Source organism: Saccoglossus kowalevskii, chromosome 5, assembly GCF_978046115.1.
Source record: "Saccoglossus kowalevskii chromosome 5, keSacKowa6.1, whole genome shotgun sequence".
NCBI classification, from domain to species: domain Eukaryota; kingdom Metazoa; phylum Hemichordata; class Enteropneusta; family Harrimaniidae; genus Saccoglossus; species Saccoglossus kowalevskii.
This window is the reverse complement of record NC_140645.1, coordinates 37,058,230-37,081,258: the sequence shown is the minus strand read 5'-3', so window position 1 is coordinate 37,081,258 and position 23,029 is coordinate 37,058,230. Positions and strand designations below refer to the sequence as shown.

At 40.1% G+C, this 23,029-nt stretch overlaps 1 protein-coding gene across 1 annotated transcript; it reads right to left on the bottom strand.

Annotated features, from left to right (window-relative positions):
* Window positions 1–318: 318 nt before the first annotated feature.
* LOC100377126 (peroxisomal biogenesis factor 19-like) lies at window positions 319–16,669 on the bottom strand. The gene is made up of 8 exons (XM_006817646.3): window positions 16,500–16,669; window positions 15,112–15,197; window positions 14,387–14,588; window positions 13,055–13,140; window positions 5,945–6,106; window positions 5,202–5,378; window positions 3,124–3,168; window positions 319–2,018 (listed from the first exon to the last, which is right to left on the bottom strand). The coding sequence occupies exons 1-8, from the start codon at window positions 16,639–16,641 to the stop codon at window positions 1,938–1,940; spliced, it is 981 nt and encodes a 326-aa protein (XP_006817709.1). The 5' UTR covers window positions 16,642–16,669; the 3' UTR covers window positions 319–1,937.
* Window positions 16,670–23,029: the final 6,360 nt, after the last annotated feature.

Below are 23,029 nucleotides of genomic sequence, written 5' to 3'. Positions count from 1 at the left end.
TCTTTTCATTCTAGTTATTTATTTTAAGTGATAGGGCCACTAGACTAGTTCTGCTGAACTATTTTCATGGTCCACACCAGAATTATTCAAATTCTGTACATATTACCTTGTATATTAAATTTCCTCTTCATATATCTCAATAATTATATACATAATTTTCTGGTGAAATCAATCAGCTTATGATTGTTTTTTTCTGGGACAGAACATATGATTGGTTCTCTGTGGGACAGGGTCTATATCTTATCAAACATAAAATGGAAAATGATTTACAGGATTAATTCAAATTAGTCATCAATTAAAATGAAAACAAAACACAAGTTACATGAAATATTTTATTAATATTGCACATTATAAAAATTATGTTTTCAAATCAAACTACTTGTCACTGAATTCCCTCTGACTTGTACACTGGTAGAATGTGTAACGTCTTTATAAGCAAAATGTACATGATGTACCTTTACAGGTAAAATAATAGACTGATACAATTAGTGTGAGGAAGGAATATACCACCTATAATGGAGGGGTTCCAAGTGCATTCAAACTGGTGGGAGACTGTAATAAAGTGGGTGGATCAAGTCTTATTTCCGTCAGTTTTACAATTCCATTGAATAACTTGGTTGTAACCTCATACCATGATTCACTCCATACTTGGGCATTATATAACATAGTCTATTCAGAAACTGGTAATTGGTTATAACCATATCATTGGTTTTAAAAAATACACCCACCAATTGTACATTGAAATGTAATTACATATATCATTTACATCAACTGTGTAGCGCCCTCATACACTTATAGTGCGCCCTCATGTGATACAACACAATCATCATACTGACGATGCTGCAGCTGCTAAACTCTACTTTCTTCATATTTTCAACAATTGTGATCAAAACACATGAATAATGAAAACTTATGTCCATATGTTTCAAAATTAACCACAAAAATACAGAAAACTATAACAACAACAAAATTGAAAAATTAAGGCAGGTCAAACAAAATCAGACATCAGAAATATAAACCAAAATGACAAACAATTTTTTGAATGAAATTTGAGTTGTGGACAAGTTATGGTCGGAGAGCCATATCCAAAATAAATGGCTGACAAACAGCCATATCGAATAAATATGAATTTGTGCCTGCTTGCCTGGGTAGCTTATTTGAAATTTATAAGCTGCCATTCTTTGGTGAAACCACAGCTAGGTTGACCCTGGAGCCGTGAAACCACAGCTAAGTTGACCATGGAGCCATGAAACCACAGCTATGTTGACCCTGGAGCAGTAAACTACAGCTATGTTGACCCTAGAGCCGTGAAATCACAGCTAAGTTGACCCTAGATCAGTGAAACCACAGCTATGTTGACCCTGGAGCCGTGACACCACAGCTATGTTGACCCTGGAGCCATGAAACCACAGCTACATGTAGGTTGACCCTAGAGACACGAAACTAAAACTACGGTGACCCTAGAGCCGTAAACCACAGCTAGGTTGACCCTGGAACCGTGAAACCAAAGCTAGGGTGACCCTGGAGCCGTGAAACTAAAACTACGGTGACCCTAGAGCCGTAAACCACAGCTAGGTTGACCCTGGAACCGTGAAACCAAAGCTAGGGTGACCCTGGAGCCGTGAAACCAAAGCTAGGGTGACCCTGGAGCCGTAAACCACAGCTAGGTTGACCCTGGAGCTGTGAAACCAAAGCTAGGGTGACCCTGGAGCTGTGAAACCACAGCTAGGTTCTGCTATACTATCAATGTAATCTGGTAGTTAAAAAACAATAATTTCATTATTATTCATAATTATCACAAAATTTGAGAACTGAATTATTACATAGTAATAAATAATTACAAAACTGTTCATACTATGCTGATTGGAAATTAGTTATTTCTTTAAAATCACAAAAAGTGGTCTGTTAGTGAATCCAGCTTGATTTGGTCGATGTCTTTACATGACTGTACATTGGTCTGCACTAGGTAAGCCAGGTAGTTTAGGATTACCATGGTCATCAAACTCAATGCCTGGTGCCTGAAATAATAATTAATATATACACTATTAGCATAAGTACTTGCTTCAGCGATGTGATTGCATTGCTAGGTAAACCCAAACAGGTGGCAAACAGATAGTCTGTATACTGTAAAATACTTTATTTTCGCTTGGAATTAATTTTTGCTGAAGAAATAATTCAGTGAAAATAAAACGAGCCAATATACCTTTTTTCCAATATTTTACATTAAACTTGTCAAAAGTAAGTAAAAATAAATTCCATACAAAACACCCAAAAAATCTTTTCAAATTAATTCCTGCTAAAATAAAGTATTTTACAGTATTCTTATGGATGAATATATTGTGTTTACAGAGAACATGAACACAGCTGCTAATCGACCATCTCGAATTATATCATAAAACAAATGCATGTGCATATACATCCAATATTAATGATTTATGTGTAAAGTTTTAATAGGATGCACAAAGATGAAATTATAAGTCTTTGTTTTCAAACTTCATCCAAACAGGAATTATACCAATACCACGAATACCTCTATTGGTTGGTCACTAGTCAGTGACTTTCAGTGGTTGTCGCATCAGACTCATGACCGGTAGACCCAAGTTCAAATCCTACCTTAGGCTGAACATCAAAAGGGTTGACCAGTACCCTACTCTGGGTAAGTGTGCCAAAGACTCAATGGTGTTTGTGTTCGACCGAATTAAAATTGCCATTTGATAGAGAGATGGCCACACAGCCCTGTCATGTAGTCCTAAACATGAATATGACTTCTGTGGCAAAATGCACTATGTGTCAGCACAAGCACTTGCAATTTGCACATACAAAAAATAAGTCAGGAGAGACAACAGTGACATTCAATGTCCGGAACTGTCGCCTGGCACAAAAAACTATTAAAAAAAAAAGTTCCTCTATTGTATTGTTCTTTGTTATTTGACTACACTATACCCGGGTCTACTGTACCACTGTGGACCATGACCGCCTTCTCCACAACTCTAAGTTAAATCCTTGTTCTCAACACATCTGCTGAAAGTCTCCATGGAAACACCAAAATCAAAGAGAAAAAAAGAGCGTTGACCGGCAATGTGTTAAACACACAGTAAACCAAACTAGTTAATATGGTCTTACCATTTCTCCTACAAGATCTTTTGGCGGCTGCCCAAGGGATTCCATCTGTGTAAAAAAACAAAACAATAAACTGGTCACACATTCAAGTTTACAACAATAAAAATGTAAATGATGTGCATATACATAATCATTTGTACATGCAGCATGAATGTACTCAGTCAAGATACATCACCAGTTAAGTGCAAGTACTTGAGATATTGATGGAAAAGCTGAAAACTGACTAATTATTATGCAAATCAGGTAATTAATATCTACAGATTTTAATGTAAAACTAGTAACATCTGTGCATGTCACAGACCATCAATGTACCAAGTTTCATTGAAATGTGATCAGAACTTGAGATATCAATGGAAAAGCCAAAAAAGGTTAGTAAATTAGGTAATTAATATGGATAAATTAAAACCCAAATTAAAAAGTTCTGTGTATTGTCCTAGAGCTCATTATCATGCAAATTAGGTAATTAATATGCATGATTTAAAACAAAATGAAAGAATACATGTCAGGTCCCCCTAGCTGAAAGAATACATGAAAGGTCTGCTCAACTGAAATGATACATGTCAGATCCCTCTAGCTGAATGAATACATGAAAGGTCCACTCAACTGAAATGATACATGTCAGGTCCCCCTAGCTGAATGAATACATGACAAGTCCTCTCAACTGAAATGATACATGTCAGGTCCCCCTAGCTGAATGAATACATGACAAGTCCTCTCAACTGAAATGTTACATGACAGATCCCTCTAGCTGAATGAATACATGAAAGGTCCACTCAACTGAAATGATACATGTCAGGTCCCCCTAGCTGAATGAATACATGAAAGGTCCACTCAACTGAAATGATACATGTCAGGTCCCCCTAGCTGAATGAATACATGACAAGTCCTCTCAACTGAAATGATACATGTCAGGTCCCCCTAGCTGAATGAATACATGACAAGTCCTCTCAACTGAAATGATACATGTCAGATCCCTCTAGCTGAATGAATACATGAAAGGTCCACTCAACTGAAATGATACATGTCAGGTCCCCCTAGCTGAATGAATACATGACAAGTCCACTCAACTGAAATGATACATGTCAGGTCCCCCTAGCTGAATGAATACATGAAAGGTCCACTCAACTGAAATGATACATGTCAGGTCCCCCTAGCTGAATGAATACATGACAAGTCCACTCAACTGAAATGATACATGTCAGGTCCCCCTAGCTGAATGAATACATGACAAGTCCTCTCAACTGAAATGATACATGACAGATCCCCCTAGCTGAATGAATACATGAAAGGTCCACTCAACTGAAATGATACATGACAGATCCCCCTAGCTGAATGAATACATGAAAGGTCCACTCAACTGAAATGATACATGTCAGGTCCCCCTAGCTGAATGAATACATGACAAGTCCACTCAACTGAAATGATACATGTCAGGTCCCCCTAGCTGAAAGAATACATGACAAGTCCTCTCAACTGAAATGATACATGACAGATCCCCTAGCTGAATGAATACATGAAAGGTCCACTCAACTGAAATGACACATGACAGAGCCCCCTAGCTGAATGAATACATGAAAGGTCTGCTCAACTGAAATGTTACATCACGGGCCCAACTAACTGAGCAAATATTGTACTACCGGTACCTTACACGACTTGAAACTAGGATTAGGAACAGCATAAGGTAAATCTGTATTTGAAGGTCACCAAGGCAAACTCCTAGGGCAATGAGGCAGTTGCCTTTAGTGTCTACCTGAAGTTCAAGTTCTGAGCTCACTTTATGTCAGTGTTCACTGTTTTCTTTATGTCAGTCCTAGAGCTCATTATCATACAAATTAGATAATTAATATGCATAGTTTAATTCAAAATGAATGAATACATGGCAGGTCCACTCAACTGAAAGAATAAATGACAGGTCCCCCTAGCTGAATGAATAAATGAGAGGTCCACTCAACTGAAACAATTTGTTTTGGTAGACTTAGCGGTGCATATATTATTTTTGGTGAACCATGTTGAAATAAAATCTTTCACAACAGTGCTGCAAATAAGTTTACAAAAAAAAAACACCTCCAGTATTAACTTACCTTCTGTACTGTTTGCATAATTCTTTCAAATCTTTCCTTTTTCACTTGATCAGAATCCGCTACATTTTCAGACTCATATTCATCACATAATGATTTCATTGTTTCATGCTGTAATTCATATGCACTATATTCTTCAGCTTTCAATTTACTTTTATTTTCTTCTAACCACATGGGATACTAAAAGTTAATGATAAGAAGAGTCAATAAAACCAGAAAGGTGAAGAACATACAATTATGATATGGGTTGAAATGTTTGGTTACTGATGTATTACCAAGAGCATAGTTTTTGGATGAAAATAGATTGAAGAAAACTTGGCACAAATAGTTAAATCAATTAAAGCACTAAAAACGATTACTAAAAATGTAACCGTGATTTAAATTACTTATGACATCCATGATTAGAGCCTCACGTAAGGACAAAAAATGGGTTTGTTTCATGTCAGAGATGAATTTGCAGAATAGCCAGACCCAATTACAATATGTTAATCTTTCAATTTACAACACTATAATACAAGCAAGTGTTTTTACCAGCTTCTTTGTAGTCGGGTGGCAAACCATTTTCTTTTGTTTTACTAATAATGAGTTTACTAGTTAATGATTTGTGGGCAATGGATTAGTTCCAATATTCTGGCTAAGCCTCTTATACAAACTGCACAAATTCAACAGCAATCCTCAAGAAATAGAGGGCGCTATAAACAGATGTTATTCCAAAGTCAACACTGAGGGCGCTGTACAAACCTTACCTTTTCTACTATTTCTTTAACTGATGGATAAAGCACTTCTTTTGAAAGTAGATTTTGCATCATATTTTGCATCATTGGCATAAAGTCCATATCTAAACCTTCCTCTAAATTCATACCACCCATAGCTTTCATCAAATCATCCTCTGATAAGCCACCTTCTTTCTGAAAAAGACAATCATAGCAAATGATTGTCAATGAATGGCATAGCCCCTGTTATATACCTACCACTAGGGCTATATATTTATGAAAAATTACAAGTTAAAAACACATGAAAGAACAATCAAAAGGCTGTCCCTCCACTCACATGACAATGTCCCTCCACACACATGACAATGTCCCTCCACACACATCACAATGTCCCTCCACACACATCACAATGTCCCTCCACGCACATGACAATGTCCCTCCACACGCATGACAAAGTCCTCCACACGCATGACAATGTCCTCCACGCGCATGACAATGTCCATCCACATGCATGGCAATGTCCTCCACATGCATGACAATGTCTCTCCACATGCATGACAATGTCCCTCCATGCACATGACAATGTCCCTCCACACACATGACAATGTCCCTCTGTGCACATGACAATGTCCCTCCACACGCATGACAATGTCCCTCCACACACATCACAATGTCCCTCCACGCACATGACAATGTCCCTCCATGCACATGACAATGACCCTTCATGCACATGACAATGTCCCTCCATGCACATGACAATGTCCCTCCACACACATGACAATGTCCCTTCATGCACATGACAATGTCCCTCCACGCACATGACAATGACCCTTCATGCACATGACAATGACCCTTCATGCACATGACAATGTCCCTCCACACGCATAACAATGTCCCTCCACACACATCACAATGTCCCTCCATGCACATGACAATGACCCTTCATGCACATGACAATGTCCCTCCATGCACATGACAATGTCCCTCCACACACATGACAATGTCCCTCCATGCACATGACAATGTCCCTCCATGCACATGACAATGACCCTTCATGCACATGACAATGACCCTTCATGCACATGACAATGTCCCTCCACACGCATAACAATGTCCTCCACATGCATGAAAATGTCCCTCCACGCACATCACAATGTCCCTCTACACACATCACAATGTCCCTCCACGCACATGACAATGTCCCTCCATGCACATGGCAATGACCCTTCATGCACATGACAATGTCCCTCCACACACATGACAATGTCCCTCCACACGCATGACAATGTCCCTCCACACGCATGAAAATGTCCCTCCATGCACATAACAATGACTCTTCATGCACATCACAATGTCCCTCCACGCACATGACAATGTCCCTCCATGCACATGACAATGTCCCTCCACACGCATAACAATGTCCTCCACACGCATGAAAATGTCCCTCCACGCACATGACAATGACCCTTCATGCACATGACAATGTCCCTCCACACGCATGACAATGTCCCTCCAAGCACATGACAATGTCCTTCCAACACATCACAATGTCCCACCACACACAGGACAATGTCCCTCCACACACATGACGATGTCCCACCACGCACATGACATTGTCCCTCCACACGAATGACAATTTCCTCCACATGCATAACAATGTCCCCCCACACGCATGACAATGTCCTCCACACACATGACAATGTCCCTCCACACGCATGACAATGTCCTCCACACACATCACAATGTCCCTCCACATACATCACAATGTCCTTCCACACACATCACAATGTCCCTCCACACACATCACAATGTCCCTCCACACACATGACAATGTCCCTCCACACGTATCACAATGTCCCTCCACACGTATCACAATGTCCCTCCACGCACATGACAATGTCTCTCCATGCACATGACAATGTCCTTCCATGCACATTACAATGTCCCTCCACACACATCACAATGTCCTTCCATGCACATGACAATGTCCCTCCACGTACATGACAATGACCCTTCATGCACATGACAATGACCTTTCATGCACATGACAATGTCCCTCCACACGCATAACAATGTCCTCCACACGCATGAAAATGTCCCTCCACGCACATCACAATGTCCCTCCACACACATCACAATGTCCCCCCACACACATCACAATGTCCCTCCATGCACATGACAATGACCCTTCATGCACATGACAATGTCCCTCCACACACATGACAATGTCCCTCCACACACATGACAATGTCCCTCCGTACGCATGAAAATGTCCCTCCATGCACATAACAATGACCCTTCATGCACATGACAATGTCCCTCCACGCACATGACAATGTCCCTCCATGCACATGACAATGTCCCTCCACACGCATAACAATGTCCTCCACACGCATGAAAATGTCCCTCCACGCACATGACATTGTCCCTCCAGACACATCACAATGTCCCTCCACACACATGACAATGTCGTTCTACGCACATGACAATGTCTCTCCATGCACATGACAATGTCCTTCCATGCACATTACAATGTCCCTCCACACACATCACAATGTCCTTCCATGCACATGACAATGACCCTTCATGCACATGACAATGTCCCTCCACACACATGACAATGTCCCTCCACACACATGACAATGTCCCTCCACACACATCACAATGTCCCTCCACGCACATCACAATGTCCCTCCATGCACATGACAATGACCCTTCATGCACATGACAATGTCCCTCCACACGCATGACAATGTCCCTCCAAGCACATCACAATGTCCTTCCAACACATCACAATGTCCCACCACACACAGGACAATGTCCCTCCACACACATGATGATGTCCCACCACGCACATGACATTGTCTCTCCACACGAATGACAATTTCCTCCACATGCATGACAATGTCCCTCCACACGCATCACAATGTCCCTCCACGCACATGACAATGTCTCTCCATGCACATGACAATGTCCTTCCATGCACATTACAATGTCCCTCCACACACATCACAATGTCCTTCCATGCACATGACAATGTCCCTCCACGCACATGACAATGTCCCTCGCACACATGACGATGTCCCACAACGCACATGACATTGTCCCTCCACACGAATGACAATTTCCTCCACATGCATGACAATGTCCCCCCACACGCATGACAATGTCCTCCACACGCATGACAATGTCCCTCCACACACATCACAATGTCCCTCCACATACATCACAATGTCCTTCCACCCACATCACAATGTCCCTCCACACACATCACAATGTCCCTCCACACACATCACAATGTCCCTCCATGCACATGACAATGTCCTTCCATGCACATTACAATGTCCCTCCACACACATCACAATGTCCTTCCATGCACATGACAATGTCCCTCCACGCATATGACAATGACCCTTCATGCACATGACAATGACCCTTCATGCACATGACAATGTCTCTCCACACGCATAACAATGTCCTCCACACGCATGAAAATGTCCCTCCACGCACATGACAATGTCCCTCCACACACATCACAATGTCCCTCCACGCACATGACAATGTCCCTCCATGCACATGACAATGACCCTTCATGCACATGACAATGTCCCTCCACACACATGACAATGTCCCTCCACACACATGACAATGTCCCTCCACACGCATGAAAATGTCCCTCCATGCACAAAACAATGACCCTCCATGCACATGACAATGTCCCTCCACGCACATGACAATGTCCCTCCACGCACATGACAATGTCCCTCCATGCACATGACAATGTCGCTCCACACGCATAACAATGTCCTCCACACGCATGAAAATGTCCCTCCACGCACATGACATTGTCCCTCCAGACACATCACAATGTCCCTCCACACACATGACAATGTCCCTCCACGCACATGACAATGTCCTCCATGCACATGACAATGACCCTTCATGCACATGACAATGTCCCTCCACACACATGACAATGTCCCTCCACACACATGACAATGTCCCTCCACACACATCACAATGTCCCTCCACGCACATCACAATGTCCCTCCATGCACATGACAATGACCCTTCATGCACATGACAATGTCCCTCCACACGCATGACAATGTCCCTCCAAGCACATCACAATGTCCTTCCAACACATCACAATGTCCCACCACACACAGGACAATGTCCCTCCACACACATGATGTCCCACCACGCACATGACATTGTCCCTCCACACGAATGACAATTTCCTCCACATGCATGACAATGTCCCTTCACACGCATCACAATGTCCCTCCACGCACATGACAATGTCTCTCCATGCACATGACAATGTCCTTCCATGCACATTACAATGTCCCTCCACACACATCACAATGTCCTTCCATGCACATGACAATGTCCCTCCACGCACATGACAATGTCCCTCGCACACATGACGATGTCCCACCACGCACATGACATTGTTCCTCCACACGAATGACAATTTCCTCCACATGCATGACAATGTCCCCCCACACGCATGACAATGTCCTCCACACGCATGACAATGTCCCTCCACACACATCACAATGTCCCTCCACATACATCACAATGTCCTTCCACCCACATCACAATGTCCCTCCACACACATCACAATGTCCCTCCACACACATCACAATGTCCCTCCACACACATCACAATGTCCCTCCACGCACATGACAATGTCTCTCCATGCACATGACAATGTCCTTCCATGCACATTACAATGTCCCTCCACACACATCACAATGTCCTTCCATGCACATGACAATGTCCCTCCATGCACATGACAATGACCCTTCATGCACATGACAATGACCCTTCATGCACATGACAATGTCTCTCCACACGCATAACAATGTCCTCCACACGCATGAAAATGTCCCTCCACGCACATGACAATGTCCCTCCACACGCATGACAATGTCCCTCCACACACATCACAATGTCCCTCCACGCACATGACAATGTCCCTTCATGCACATGACAATGTCCCTCCACACACATGACAATGTCCCTCCACACACATCACAATGTCCCTCCACGCACATCACAATGTCCCTCCATGCACATGACAATGACCCTTCATGCACATGACAATGTCCCTCCACACGCATGACAATGTCCCTCCAAGCACATCACAATGTCCTTCCAACACATCACAATGTCCCACCACACACAGGACAATGTCCCTCCACACACATGATGATGTCCCACCATGCACATGACATTGTCTCTCCACACAAATGACAATTTCCTCCACATGCATGACAATGTCCCTCCACACGCATCACAATGTCCCTCCACGCACATGACAATGTCTCTCCATGCACATGACAATGTCCTTCCATGCACATTACAATGTCCCTCCACACACATCACAATGTCCTTCCATGCACATGACAATGTCCCTCCACGCACATGACAATGTCCCTCGCACACATGACGATGTCCCACCACGCACATGACATTGTCCCTCCACACGAATGACAATTTCCTCCACATGCATGACAATGTCCCCCCACACGCATGACAATGTCCTCCACACGCATGACAATGTCCCTCCACACACATCACAATGTCCCTCTACATACATCACAATGTCCTTCCACCCACATCACAATGTCCCTCCACACACATCACAATGTCCCTCCACACACATCACAATGTCCCTCCACACACATCACAATGTCCCTCCACGCACATGACAATGTCTCTCCATGCACATCACAATGTCCCTCCACGCACATGACAATGTCTCTCCATGCACATGACAATGTCCTTCCATGCACATTACAATGACCCTTCATGCACATGACAATGTCCCTCCACGCACATGACAATGTCCCTCCATGCACATGACAATGTCCCTCCACACGCATAACAATGTCCTCCACACGCATGACAATGTCCCTCCACACGCATGACAATGTCCTCCACACACATCACAATGTCCCTCCACATACATCACAATGTCCTTCCACACACATCACAATGTCCCTCCACACACATCACAATGTCCCTCCACACACATGACAATGTCCCTCCACACACATGACAATGTCCCTCCACACGCATGAAAATGTCCCTCCATGCACAAAACAATGACCCTTCATGCACATGACAATGTCCCTCCATGCACATGACAATGTCCCTCCATGCACATGACAATGTCGCTCCACACGCATAACAATGTCCTCCACACGCATGAAAATGTCCCTCCACGCACATGACATTGTCCCTCCATACACATCACAATGTCCCTCCACACACATGACAATGTCCCTCCACGCACATGACAATGTCCTCCATGCACATGACAATGACCCTTCATGCACATGACAATGTCCCTCCACACACATGACAATGTCCCTCCACACACATGACAATGTCCCTCCACACACATCACAATGTCCCTCCACGCACACCACAATGCCCTCCATGCACATGACAATGACCCTTCATGCACATGACAATGTCCCTCCACACGCATGACAATGTCCCTCCAAGCACATCACAATGTCCTTCCAACACATCACAATGTCCCACCACACACAGGACAATGTCCCTCCACACACATGATGATGTCCCACCACGCACATGACATTGTCCCTCCACACGAATGACAATTTCCTCCACATGCATGACAATGTCCCTCCACACGCATGACAATGTCCCTCCACGCACATGACAATGTCTCTCCATGCACATGACAATGTCCTTCCATGCACATTACAATGTCCCTCCACACACATCACAATGTCCTTCCATGCACATGACAATGTCCCTCCACGCACATGACAATGTCCCTCACACACATGACAATGTCCCTCCACGCACATGACAATGTCCCTCCACACACATCATAATGTCCCTCCATGCACATGACAATGTCCCTCCATGCACATGACAATGTCCCTCCACGCACATGACAATGTCCCTCCACAACATCACAATGTCCTTCCACATATATCACAATGTCCTTCCACACACATCACAATGTCCCTCCACACACATCACAATGTCCCTCCACACACATCACAATCCCACCACATTAATACACTCTACTTAGAAGCAATCTATCCATTTCACCACATTAGGCACCATGTATTCATATGCATTATTACACACCTTTAACTCTGCTGTACTTTGTGCCATTCTATTCATTGTTTCACCTAACGTTCTAGAAAAATCTTGAGCTCCACCAGCGGCAGCACCTGTGAATGATCAAAAATGTCATATAGTACAGCACTGGAACCCACACATAATATTCATGATTGAAAGTATCAGTAAATAACATTTACGTTGAGAAATAATTTTTTCTTGTACAGTTCACTTAAAATGAATTTAATTTGATTAACTTGTTCATGAAGCTCAAAAGAAGCTTAAACTGTGAAATAGCATCAATTACATCATGGAAGGTACTAACGGAAGGAGCCACGACGCCTTTCAAGTGGCCGCTTAAGCTTATTAACAGGCTTATTTTCTTTTGTTTCAACCCAAGTTAATCCTGATGAGGACATTGTCTAGCTCATCTTTGAGGTCCATGATAGTTTGCGATTGTTTACACAAGTAACGCATTATGAAACTACGGTCATCACATATGCGCACTCGGTTGGTTTATGTGTGAAAGGTCAAAATACGTATTTCACAACCGGAAATTCAACAGATGAACGTTTGACTTTACAGATTTCACATGTTTTAGTTATTAGCAACTGTAACAAGAACAAGATTTCGAGTGTCTACAACAAAAATTGACAATGACTCCTAAAAAATATTATCACAGAGAAAGTGTCTAGGTATGCCCTTCTTTTGATACTATCTTTTCTGGTGGTGTTCGCCGATGCCCGGTGGTCGAAAATTTCAATAGTTTCGGGCGTCAAACCCACGCAATGACAATGGTTCCATTGAATAATGCAGTCGTTATTATCACAGGCAATCATTGATTAAGTCTCATCACTGTTACAAATACAAAAAGATTCACGATAGTTCATCAGTTCTTCTCCAATCGATGTTATATCTGCTAATTTTTCATTAAAGTTCGCCAAGATCTCCGTAAACAAATTCAAACTAGATGCCATTTTCAGCATTTTACATGCGAGGTTCCTCTATCGCTTCCGAACAAGCTCCGAATATTACCGAATGCTCGAGACTAGCGTAACCCATTGTACAAAGGTGTTAAGAGCTAACAGAACCAATGTTTGTGAACAAACATTGACAAACGATCATGGGGCAAAGCTAAAACAATAGCGTGGTGGCTCCTTCCATTAGTACCTTCCATGATTACATGCAGCAAGGATAATGTTTTTGTTTTTAATAGAATGAAACACTGCACAGTAAAGGTAATGGTAATACTTATGATTGTGATATCATTTATAGCTTTGCATTCCAAAAGTTGTTATAAGTGATGTTTCTGGTTCTAGTGTGTAAGTAGGAAATGTTATATTCATTATTGCCACTAACCCTCAAATGGTGGATCACTGCTTGCTGCTCCAACTAGTTTTTCTAGTTGTTCTTTTAACTGTGGATCTTCTTGTTGTTTATTTATGTCAGCCATCAATGCTTCCATGGCTTTGTCAAAATCAGATGTCACAGAAGGGTCAACTTGGTTGCCAAGCAAATTACTAAGTAATACCTGAGGATCTGGAGTAGCAGTGTCTGTACTCTGTGAAAATAAATAAATATCTGATTGATATATTATTCGTGATAAATACAGACAGTAGTAATTGGCATGGGAATTCTTACATGGTGCAGAACACAGTTCAAGAATACTCAATACCCACATTTGTCATATCATATTTAATATGTGACCCACACAATGTCTATATAGCAAAAACGTAAGTTTGAACTTGAAGGCAACAACTGAGGTGCTTAAACATAGTGGTACCGTTATAATAGTAAACACAGTGACAATAAACCAGCTATAATTTAAATTTTGACTTCTTTTGAGCAGCAGCAAAACCCAAGCTTTACAAGGTGCCATCTTGAATCTCATTCAACTTGTGCATACACCACTAGTCTGACATACTGGTGTGAGGAGGCCCTCGACGGCCAAATGGCATCAGACATCACTAACGCCTGACAGAATAGTGTACCTCTCATCTCAGACACTATCGCATCTCATACATGTATTCCATTATTAACCTTACACACTGAAGTGAATGTGTAAATGAAAAATAGATTCTCACCTCTGGAACTTTCATAGAATCTGCCTTCATCGTCGGAGGAGGAGGAGGAGTAGCAGTTTGACATTTGTCAAAATCTTCAAGTGCATCTAAGAAGAATAGTAAATATGAATTAGAATATTCTGCTTCATGGAATAAATTATTAATAATTAAGATTCAGAAATTGTTTTATCGATCTAGTGATTTGTGAACAACACTCAGAAGTGACCTGTGTAAATTTACATTCAATTTGTCCCAATTCACATCATTTGTCCCACAAATTGATTCAACTAAAAGCTATTTAAAATAATTTGTCTTAATCCTATTGGCTTTAGCATCATAGTACAAAATAGAAATAACATGCCAAACCATTTATTGTTGAAACAAAACAAAAACCTGACAATAAAAATTACAAATCAACTTGTATGTACATGGTGAACATGAACAATTTTATGCTAGGTATCAACATATTGTGCTTACAAGTTACTACGAATGTACATGAAGCATTATTAGCTTACACATTCCAGTGATCTCAGGTAGGTGAGTGTTTTCCCATTCCTGACCTCATCTAGTAATTTTGTTTTCTCTTCAAGGATCTAATCTCATTTGGACTCACGAAAAATGTTGTAAGATTTGTCAAGAATATCCAAGATCGGTATTTCTACGTCAAATGTGTCAAACAGTTATTCAATGACCTAGAAACAATCTGTGGACTTGTGGGATTTGACATGTGACACGAATCGGCTTGAGACAAATGTCATTTGAGACAAATCGACCGCCAGCCAACCATGTAGCGTGACAAGTAGTGCTTCGATTTTGATTAAAATGTTTCTGTGAAAACACTCGACATTTTAAAGCGCGGTAGTCTCATATAAACAAAGATGGCGACTTTGACTGATGCGCAGATCAACGAATACGAACTGACACGTTTCCAAGCTGTAATTAGGTAATTTTCATGTGATTGGAAGGTATCGAAGGAGTCACCGGCGGCAATCAGTGCAGGTCGTGCCAAGGTCAACCCTCATACTTGTGATGTCCATTTGAAGAGCGCATTGGATTGTGGGCAAATCAATGATTATCAACATAAATGTCGAACATGCGCAGCGCGACGACTACCGCGCTTTAAGCCTAAATCTGTCATTTTATTGAAATTATTCAAATATTTAGATAAAAATCTGATCTAGAAATGACTACATCATACCTACATGTGTGATTTCATATTTCGATTGACAATGGGCTTTGATTCGACTAAACAGTTAGATCATGAAGCTCCATGGTTAGATACATGTAGTATAACTGTTCCCACATGTTCAGTCGAACTAGACTGTACTATGACCTTGTTGATAACAGTGACACGGTTACTCGTGACAATTATTCCGTGTGTAAAATCATTGATGCGTATTAATGCTTACTATCTAAGAGATCATCAAGCTCCGGGTCTTCGATTTCTTTTTTTGAGACTTGATCTGTTTCTAATGCCGCCGAGGTACTATTCGTTTCTTCAACGTTTTTCGTAACTCCATCAAATTCGTGCGTATCTCTGGACGCCGCCATTATTGTGATATGTTTGGTCGTTGAGTCTTTTCGTTTTACTTGACGACCACGCCATCAACGACGAACTCGAAATGCGAGTACACCATGATTAACACATTGTGATATGATTTTTTATTAAAATAAAACCCTTGTCTTGGCATAACACATAGAATTATTGCGTCCATATTTTAAAAAACATTACAACTTAAAGGGCGGCAGTCGTCGTGCCGCGTCCTGTTCGATATTGGACTCACAGCTACGTATACAACGCGTGTACATGGAATTTGAACACGCGCTGCGCGACGACCACCGGGCTTTAAGGTAGACGCCTACCATGAATTCAAATACTCAGAATGTATACTTGTACTTCTATGCAATATAAAAATATTGACCTAAAAAAGTTGAGGGTCACCAACTTAATTTTCGAGAAAATGATGGTTGTATTTTAGTGGAAAGTGGCCATTTTGGCAGTATTATAGTGCTTTTACTATAGGTACAATTTGTAGGCTGGTGACATAGGCCGAATAAATAATATATTGTTAATGAAGAGGTACTTTTTATTTTCCTGAATTATTTAAAAAATCTGAGTTTTAAAAAGTGTCGAAAAATACACTTTTTACAACACTGTGCTCTATAGAATTGTTCTAAAAATAGGAATTTTTAATACACCTGTAACCCACGAAATAATGCTATTTCATGGTGCCATGAGACACTGCTTCACGATTTTACACAATAAACCAATGAACATTGTCATGCAATTTATGCAACTTTCTCAAAAATTATGATTTTATGTTTTCATTGTGGTCTATGGAAATTGGTGTTAAATGGCATTTTATGCATATATTATTTTACCATTTTTTCACACACACAAAAAAACAGATTGACAATGAACCGAAAAAAGTTCACATACTGTTAATTAATAAAAACGATAAATTGTGGACAGATTTTGACGCGATTTGTTGTCAATGCTATATGCACAGTGTGAAACAAAACAATCGTTAGTAGCATTCACCTTAACCACTCACGAGCGAACAAATCATAAGTCAGTCACAGTACAACTTGTTACCGTAATGTTTTATCAAGATGCAATATTAAACAAAATTATTTAAACATAGTTCGTCATTTAACTACACATCAAATGAATAACACCACAGTAACAAGTGACTTCCACTCGTCTGCAATATAGCAGAAATTCGTGGCTTCGTTTAAAATAATTAATACGACATTCATCGCTTTTATTTTTAGCCCAAACCGCCCAAAGGTTTCACAATCCGATGTTTGCGTACACGAGGCGACGCAAATAAGTCATATGTCACAATCAAAAACCAAGGTATAAACCATTTTTAAAACATACGCAATCACTCTTCCTTGCAGAGTCATCGTGACTTAGGGAGCCACAGAGAGCCGCACTTGTGAGACGTTTCCTAGAGACTACCTAGCTTAGTGATAAAAGACCCATAGTCTTCGCGACAAAGAATGATACTCAATGACAGCTCCGTAAACATTTAGCAAAAATTAAATTCTTGATAATCACATGTCATTCATGAATAATACTACCATTCCTATAAAAAATAAATGGATGGCATGTTGATCTTGGACACTCTAAAAACACTATACAAAGACAGTTATCGCTGGATCATATCAATCTCTAAGGAATTGTCTGAAATAAGGGCAGTGGTCGTCGCGCCATGCATGCGCGAGATGTGAGTCTAATATGAACAAAGATGGCGATTTCGACTGTTGCGCCAACCACAGTCCCTCAACACTCAACACCGTGTTGAGGGACTGTGCGCCAATGAGTACAAACTGCGACGTAACCTACAATCCGACACGATCTGATATGGACTATAACATGCACAACAAACATGATTATTGTGCACTGTATGTGGATTTTGTAATTTTTTTCGGTACACTACAGATACTAACAGGTTAATAAGGTTTATCAGCTATCATAAAAACTAAATTATTTAAACACACTTCTTCATTTAACTACACATCAAATTATTTGCATAGTTTTGTTGTTTGTTTTAAAAGGGCGTTGGTCGTCGCTCAGCGGTTCTTCAGATTTCATGTAAATCAACATGCATTTTACTCAAATACGTCATACATCGATCAACCAATCATGAGCGAAACGGGTCACCAATAAACAGGAAGTAGTAGTAGTTTGAGTGACATGTCTCAACAGGAACGTCACCGGGCAGTTTCCACGTAATGCCGCATGCATGAGGGCGTTTACATGCTATAACAGTCTCTCGAGCCTTACGGCCCTCGCTTGAAATGCATTCGGCATTTCGTTAACACGCATACAGCGTTTGAAAATAGGTGACTTTTTATTAGGCCCGAGAACTGTCGACAGTCTATGTACGTCGCTATGAGTCACATATTGAACAGGCAATGACGAGAATATGGCACAGAGACATACATATCATTATATCTCGACTCACCACATCCAACAATGTAAAACATATACACCTTTATGTCAAGTGATGTCATGCATATGCAGTCCAGTGAACCATTTATCTACTAACAAGACCAACTACTGTGAAAGGGATTAATTATTCACTGGGTTTTAATTTTGCTTATTTTGCTGACTGGAAAATGCACTAAATTAAAACCCAGTGAATATGTAAAATTTAGCATAGAACATATTATCTAATGATAAAACCATGAATTTAAAACCCACTGAATATGCCTGAAATGGTAAATCAGCGAAATTTTAAACCTTGTGATAATTAGTCATTTTACTAAATGAAAAAACAAACTGAATTAACGTTTTCAAAAAGCCAACAGGGTCTGTAAAAGTTCGAACCACTGGGACTGGGACAATGTGACTAACATTACCAAGAAAAAATATGTCTATTTCAAAAACCTTCAGCAAAACTGAATAATGCAATCATAAACAAAAATAATTCGCACGCCGACCGCCCAGGTAAAAAATGTGACAACAAAACCGGAAACCTTTCCATCGTACACTACTGCACGGACGTGCCCGGGGGTAAGTCTAATCCTTTATAGCAAAGCACGATAAAATATTCACAAGCACATTGAAATTAAGGATTAAAATATATAATACACCAATCATTTGTTCCTTGGCAACGACAGTAAACAGCGTCCGGATTACTTTCGGAAATTCCGTCGCTCTTCGGAAAGTTTTAATTTTCACAACTTTTGAATATTAATTCATACTTTTAGGTTAGTGAGGAGGTTATAATAATTTTTCATTTCACTTTAACTCTGTTTTTTTCACCCCTCAGACCCCTTTAAAAAGTCACTTCTGGCCATTGTAATGGCCACTATTTTTTTTAATGGCCAGAATATCAACCAGAACTTTTTTAATGGTCAAAATATTGACCAGTAATTTTCAACTGGTAGTTATAATGAGCACTATTTTTACACTGGTCAGAATAATAGTTTTTTTTTATTTAATGATGGAGTGGGTGACAATCTATTTTTTTAATGGGTATTATAATGATCATTTTATTTGTCATTACATGAATAAAATGGTCATTTTTTTTTCATGTCACAGATATACCCAGTAATGGCACATTGGGATTGACAGCTCTCCTCTTTTTCCTCCCTCGCTTCAGTTTGCTTCAATTTTAAGCCAGTAAAATTGTAGGTAAACGTAAAATACAAGATTTTGAAAAATTTGAAATATGGATTATTATATATCTTGAAATAATATGAAGTTTTGGGTTAATTTGTTTTTGAAATCACAACAGATCATGCACTTGATACTGTTGACTTAATAATATACATTGTATAGTGTAATGCAATAGGCTATTAAACATATAAGATGACCTGTTTTCAAAATACGGTCTAGACCCTTATCACGGGCGCTAACGAAGTTTGTGCAAACATGAGCCCAGGCTAATCACCCAAAATACCATTGTACTTGATGTCCATTCGAAAATTTGACTATTATATTCATAACTATTCTTATTCATAACTATACTTAACTTGACAATCATTACAAGCACATTCTGTGACATTATTCTTGAGATAAAAATGGACTGACTGAATGAGACTCTGCACTACTTCCTGTTCTTATAAAGGCAATGTCCATCATTATAATACTTTGAACAAACAAGCAAGACATTCACTACTGAACATTCGAACAGTGTGCAACCCCCAAAATACTCAGCAACTGACTTTCCACCAAAAAAAGTCACATAAAAAGCTGGTTACTCCAAAAAATCACAGGGAGTTACTCCAAAAAGTCACATAGCGAGTTATTAATCCGAAAAAAGAGCCTGTCTTTATGAGTGGGGTTAAGCTCAAACATAAACAAAATTCCCATTTTTATAATGACAAAAACCTAAAGTTCAGTCTTCAAATACACCCAAACTACAACATTATACATTGAAATACTTAATCAGTAACTTTTCATAATGTGTGTTATAAACTGTAGAAGTTTATGTGGAAGACCAGGTCGATGGAAGGTGATTTTAAAGTGGCTTAGACACAATCAACTAAAAAATACCCATGATGCTCTGCTTCATTTTTATATTCTGCTATTATGAATGGTTTAATGCGATATGAAAAATATTTGTGAAAATATTCCACGACTACAGCATGTGTACAAAACGGTGTTGGGTGGTTCAGTAAGTTATATGGGGGAGGGGGGTCTAGCATAGCGCTCCATGTGTGTAGCTAGCTGACTTAGCAGTGAATGGCATGTTTGTTTGTTCACGGTATTATAATACTGGACAATAGTAATGTTCATGCTACATGAAGTACTGGCTAAGATTTAAGCTGATGTTTGCATTTTGACTAGACCATGCATTGGGAGGGCCAGTCCTTAGCACGGGCTAAGGGGTGCCATCAGTCGGTGACTTTGTTAAGCAGCTGTTTACGAACGCAAAAATTCTGCTGCTGACATGTTTCGTTCAAATTTATGAAGCGACGTGCACTAAAAAGCGAGCAAAGACGGACCGATTTAATTGGATGCACAGAAACAGTATATAACGACATTACAGAATGCAGAGTTTTATTAGTGCATGTCGTAGACAGCGAACCAAATTGGAGTTGTTGTATGCTCTACTACAGCGACCCAATCAGTGTGGAAGCGTGTACGGATACTAGTAGATGACTTCCTCAGAAGTCGAAGATATGGTGTTTCACATGCGCACGCATGCTGTTTTGGGGTGTAACGTAAATTGCACATGTGATATTGTGTTTCTGAGTGTACCAATCAACATCACAAAAAATTCTTTCTATCAACTATCAACAAACTAGTATCGGAAGCACCACAATGGTTTAAAAAAAAACAATTGAAAAAACTGGTGATATTAATAAAAAAAATAAGCATTATAAATCAATAAAACATGGAAAAGGAATGAAAAAACAAATATTAAAGGAGAAAAATATATGGTGGTTGGTTTATTTTGGTTAACAGCGTAGTTATGGCACTGTACCATTGCTGTTTATTTGTTTGTTCATAATTGCTGCCTCCCTTGGGAAACAACTTTGGGTGTTCTTAGCCAGTGCACAGACCCTCAACACTGTGGCCTGTGCTATAACTGTTGGGCCCTCCTGTGAGTGAACACAATTGCGTATAGCTGATATGCAAACATTTGGGATTAGCTTAAATCTTAGCCTGTACTTGGTCAAAGTCCCTCTAAGGAATGTGACTTGGTGTAGCCTGAAACCAGACTACTGTGGATCAGCGATGTTTTGTAATGGATTACCTCCCTGATGAGTACATTTAAATAACAATGGAAACTAGCATATCACTGGCAACACATACAAGGATTTTGGCAAATTTTCACTGTTTTGTATAAAACTATTTTCACAACAACATTAATGTTTCACAATAAATTATACCAAACATATGTATAATTTAGTAGCAGTAAAACTTTTTAAGTTTTTTTTTAATTAAGAATGCACCAATCTCACTAGGAATCTATTCAAATCTAACCCTTAGTGTGCTATTAATAATGGCTCATCAAAGGTATTGAATTACTGAACTGAAACACACATCTTTGTATAGTTTCCAAAACTAAAATATTATTTCATGCTCTGCCCCCTCTCATGTAACAGTTTGTTAAGAATACGTACATTATTTAAAATCATTTTAAAAATGCGACTGGAATGTCCAGGCCCAAACTTCTGCTGCTGCAACATCCGTCTATTCCTGCATGTACATGCAATTGTTTCTCTGAGATTCTGCATGCAGCCAGTTTATTTTTTGAACTGAATAACACATTTCTAGAAGTTTACTTTTACATTTCCAGATAACACTATATATAATTTAACAATTTCAGGAATAGATTAGATTGCTTGCTATTCCATTAGAACCTCTTACTTCCAAGTGTGATTTTTAACAAGCATTTATGTTTAGCTAACCAAAGGGAAACAAAAGCATAGTGACAGGAAGTCACCACAGCCGAAAGTATGACAAAGGCTT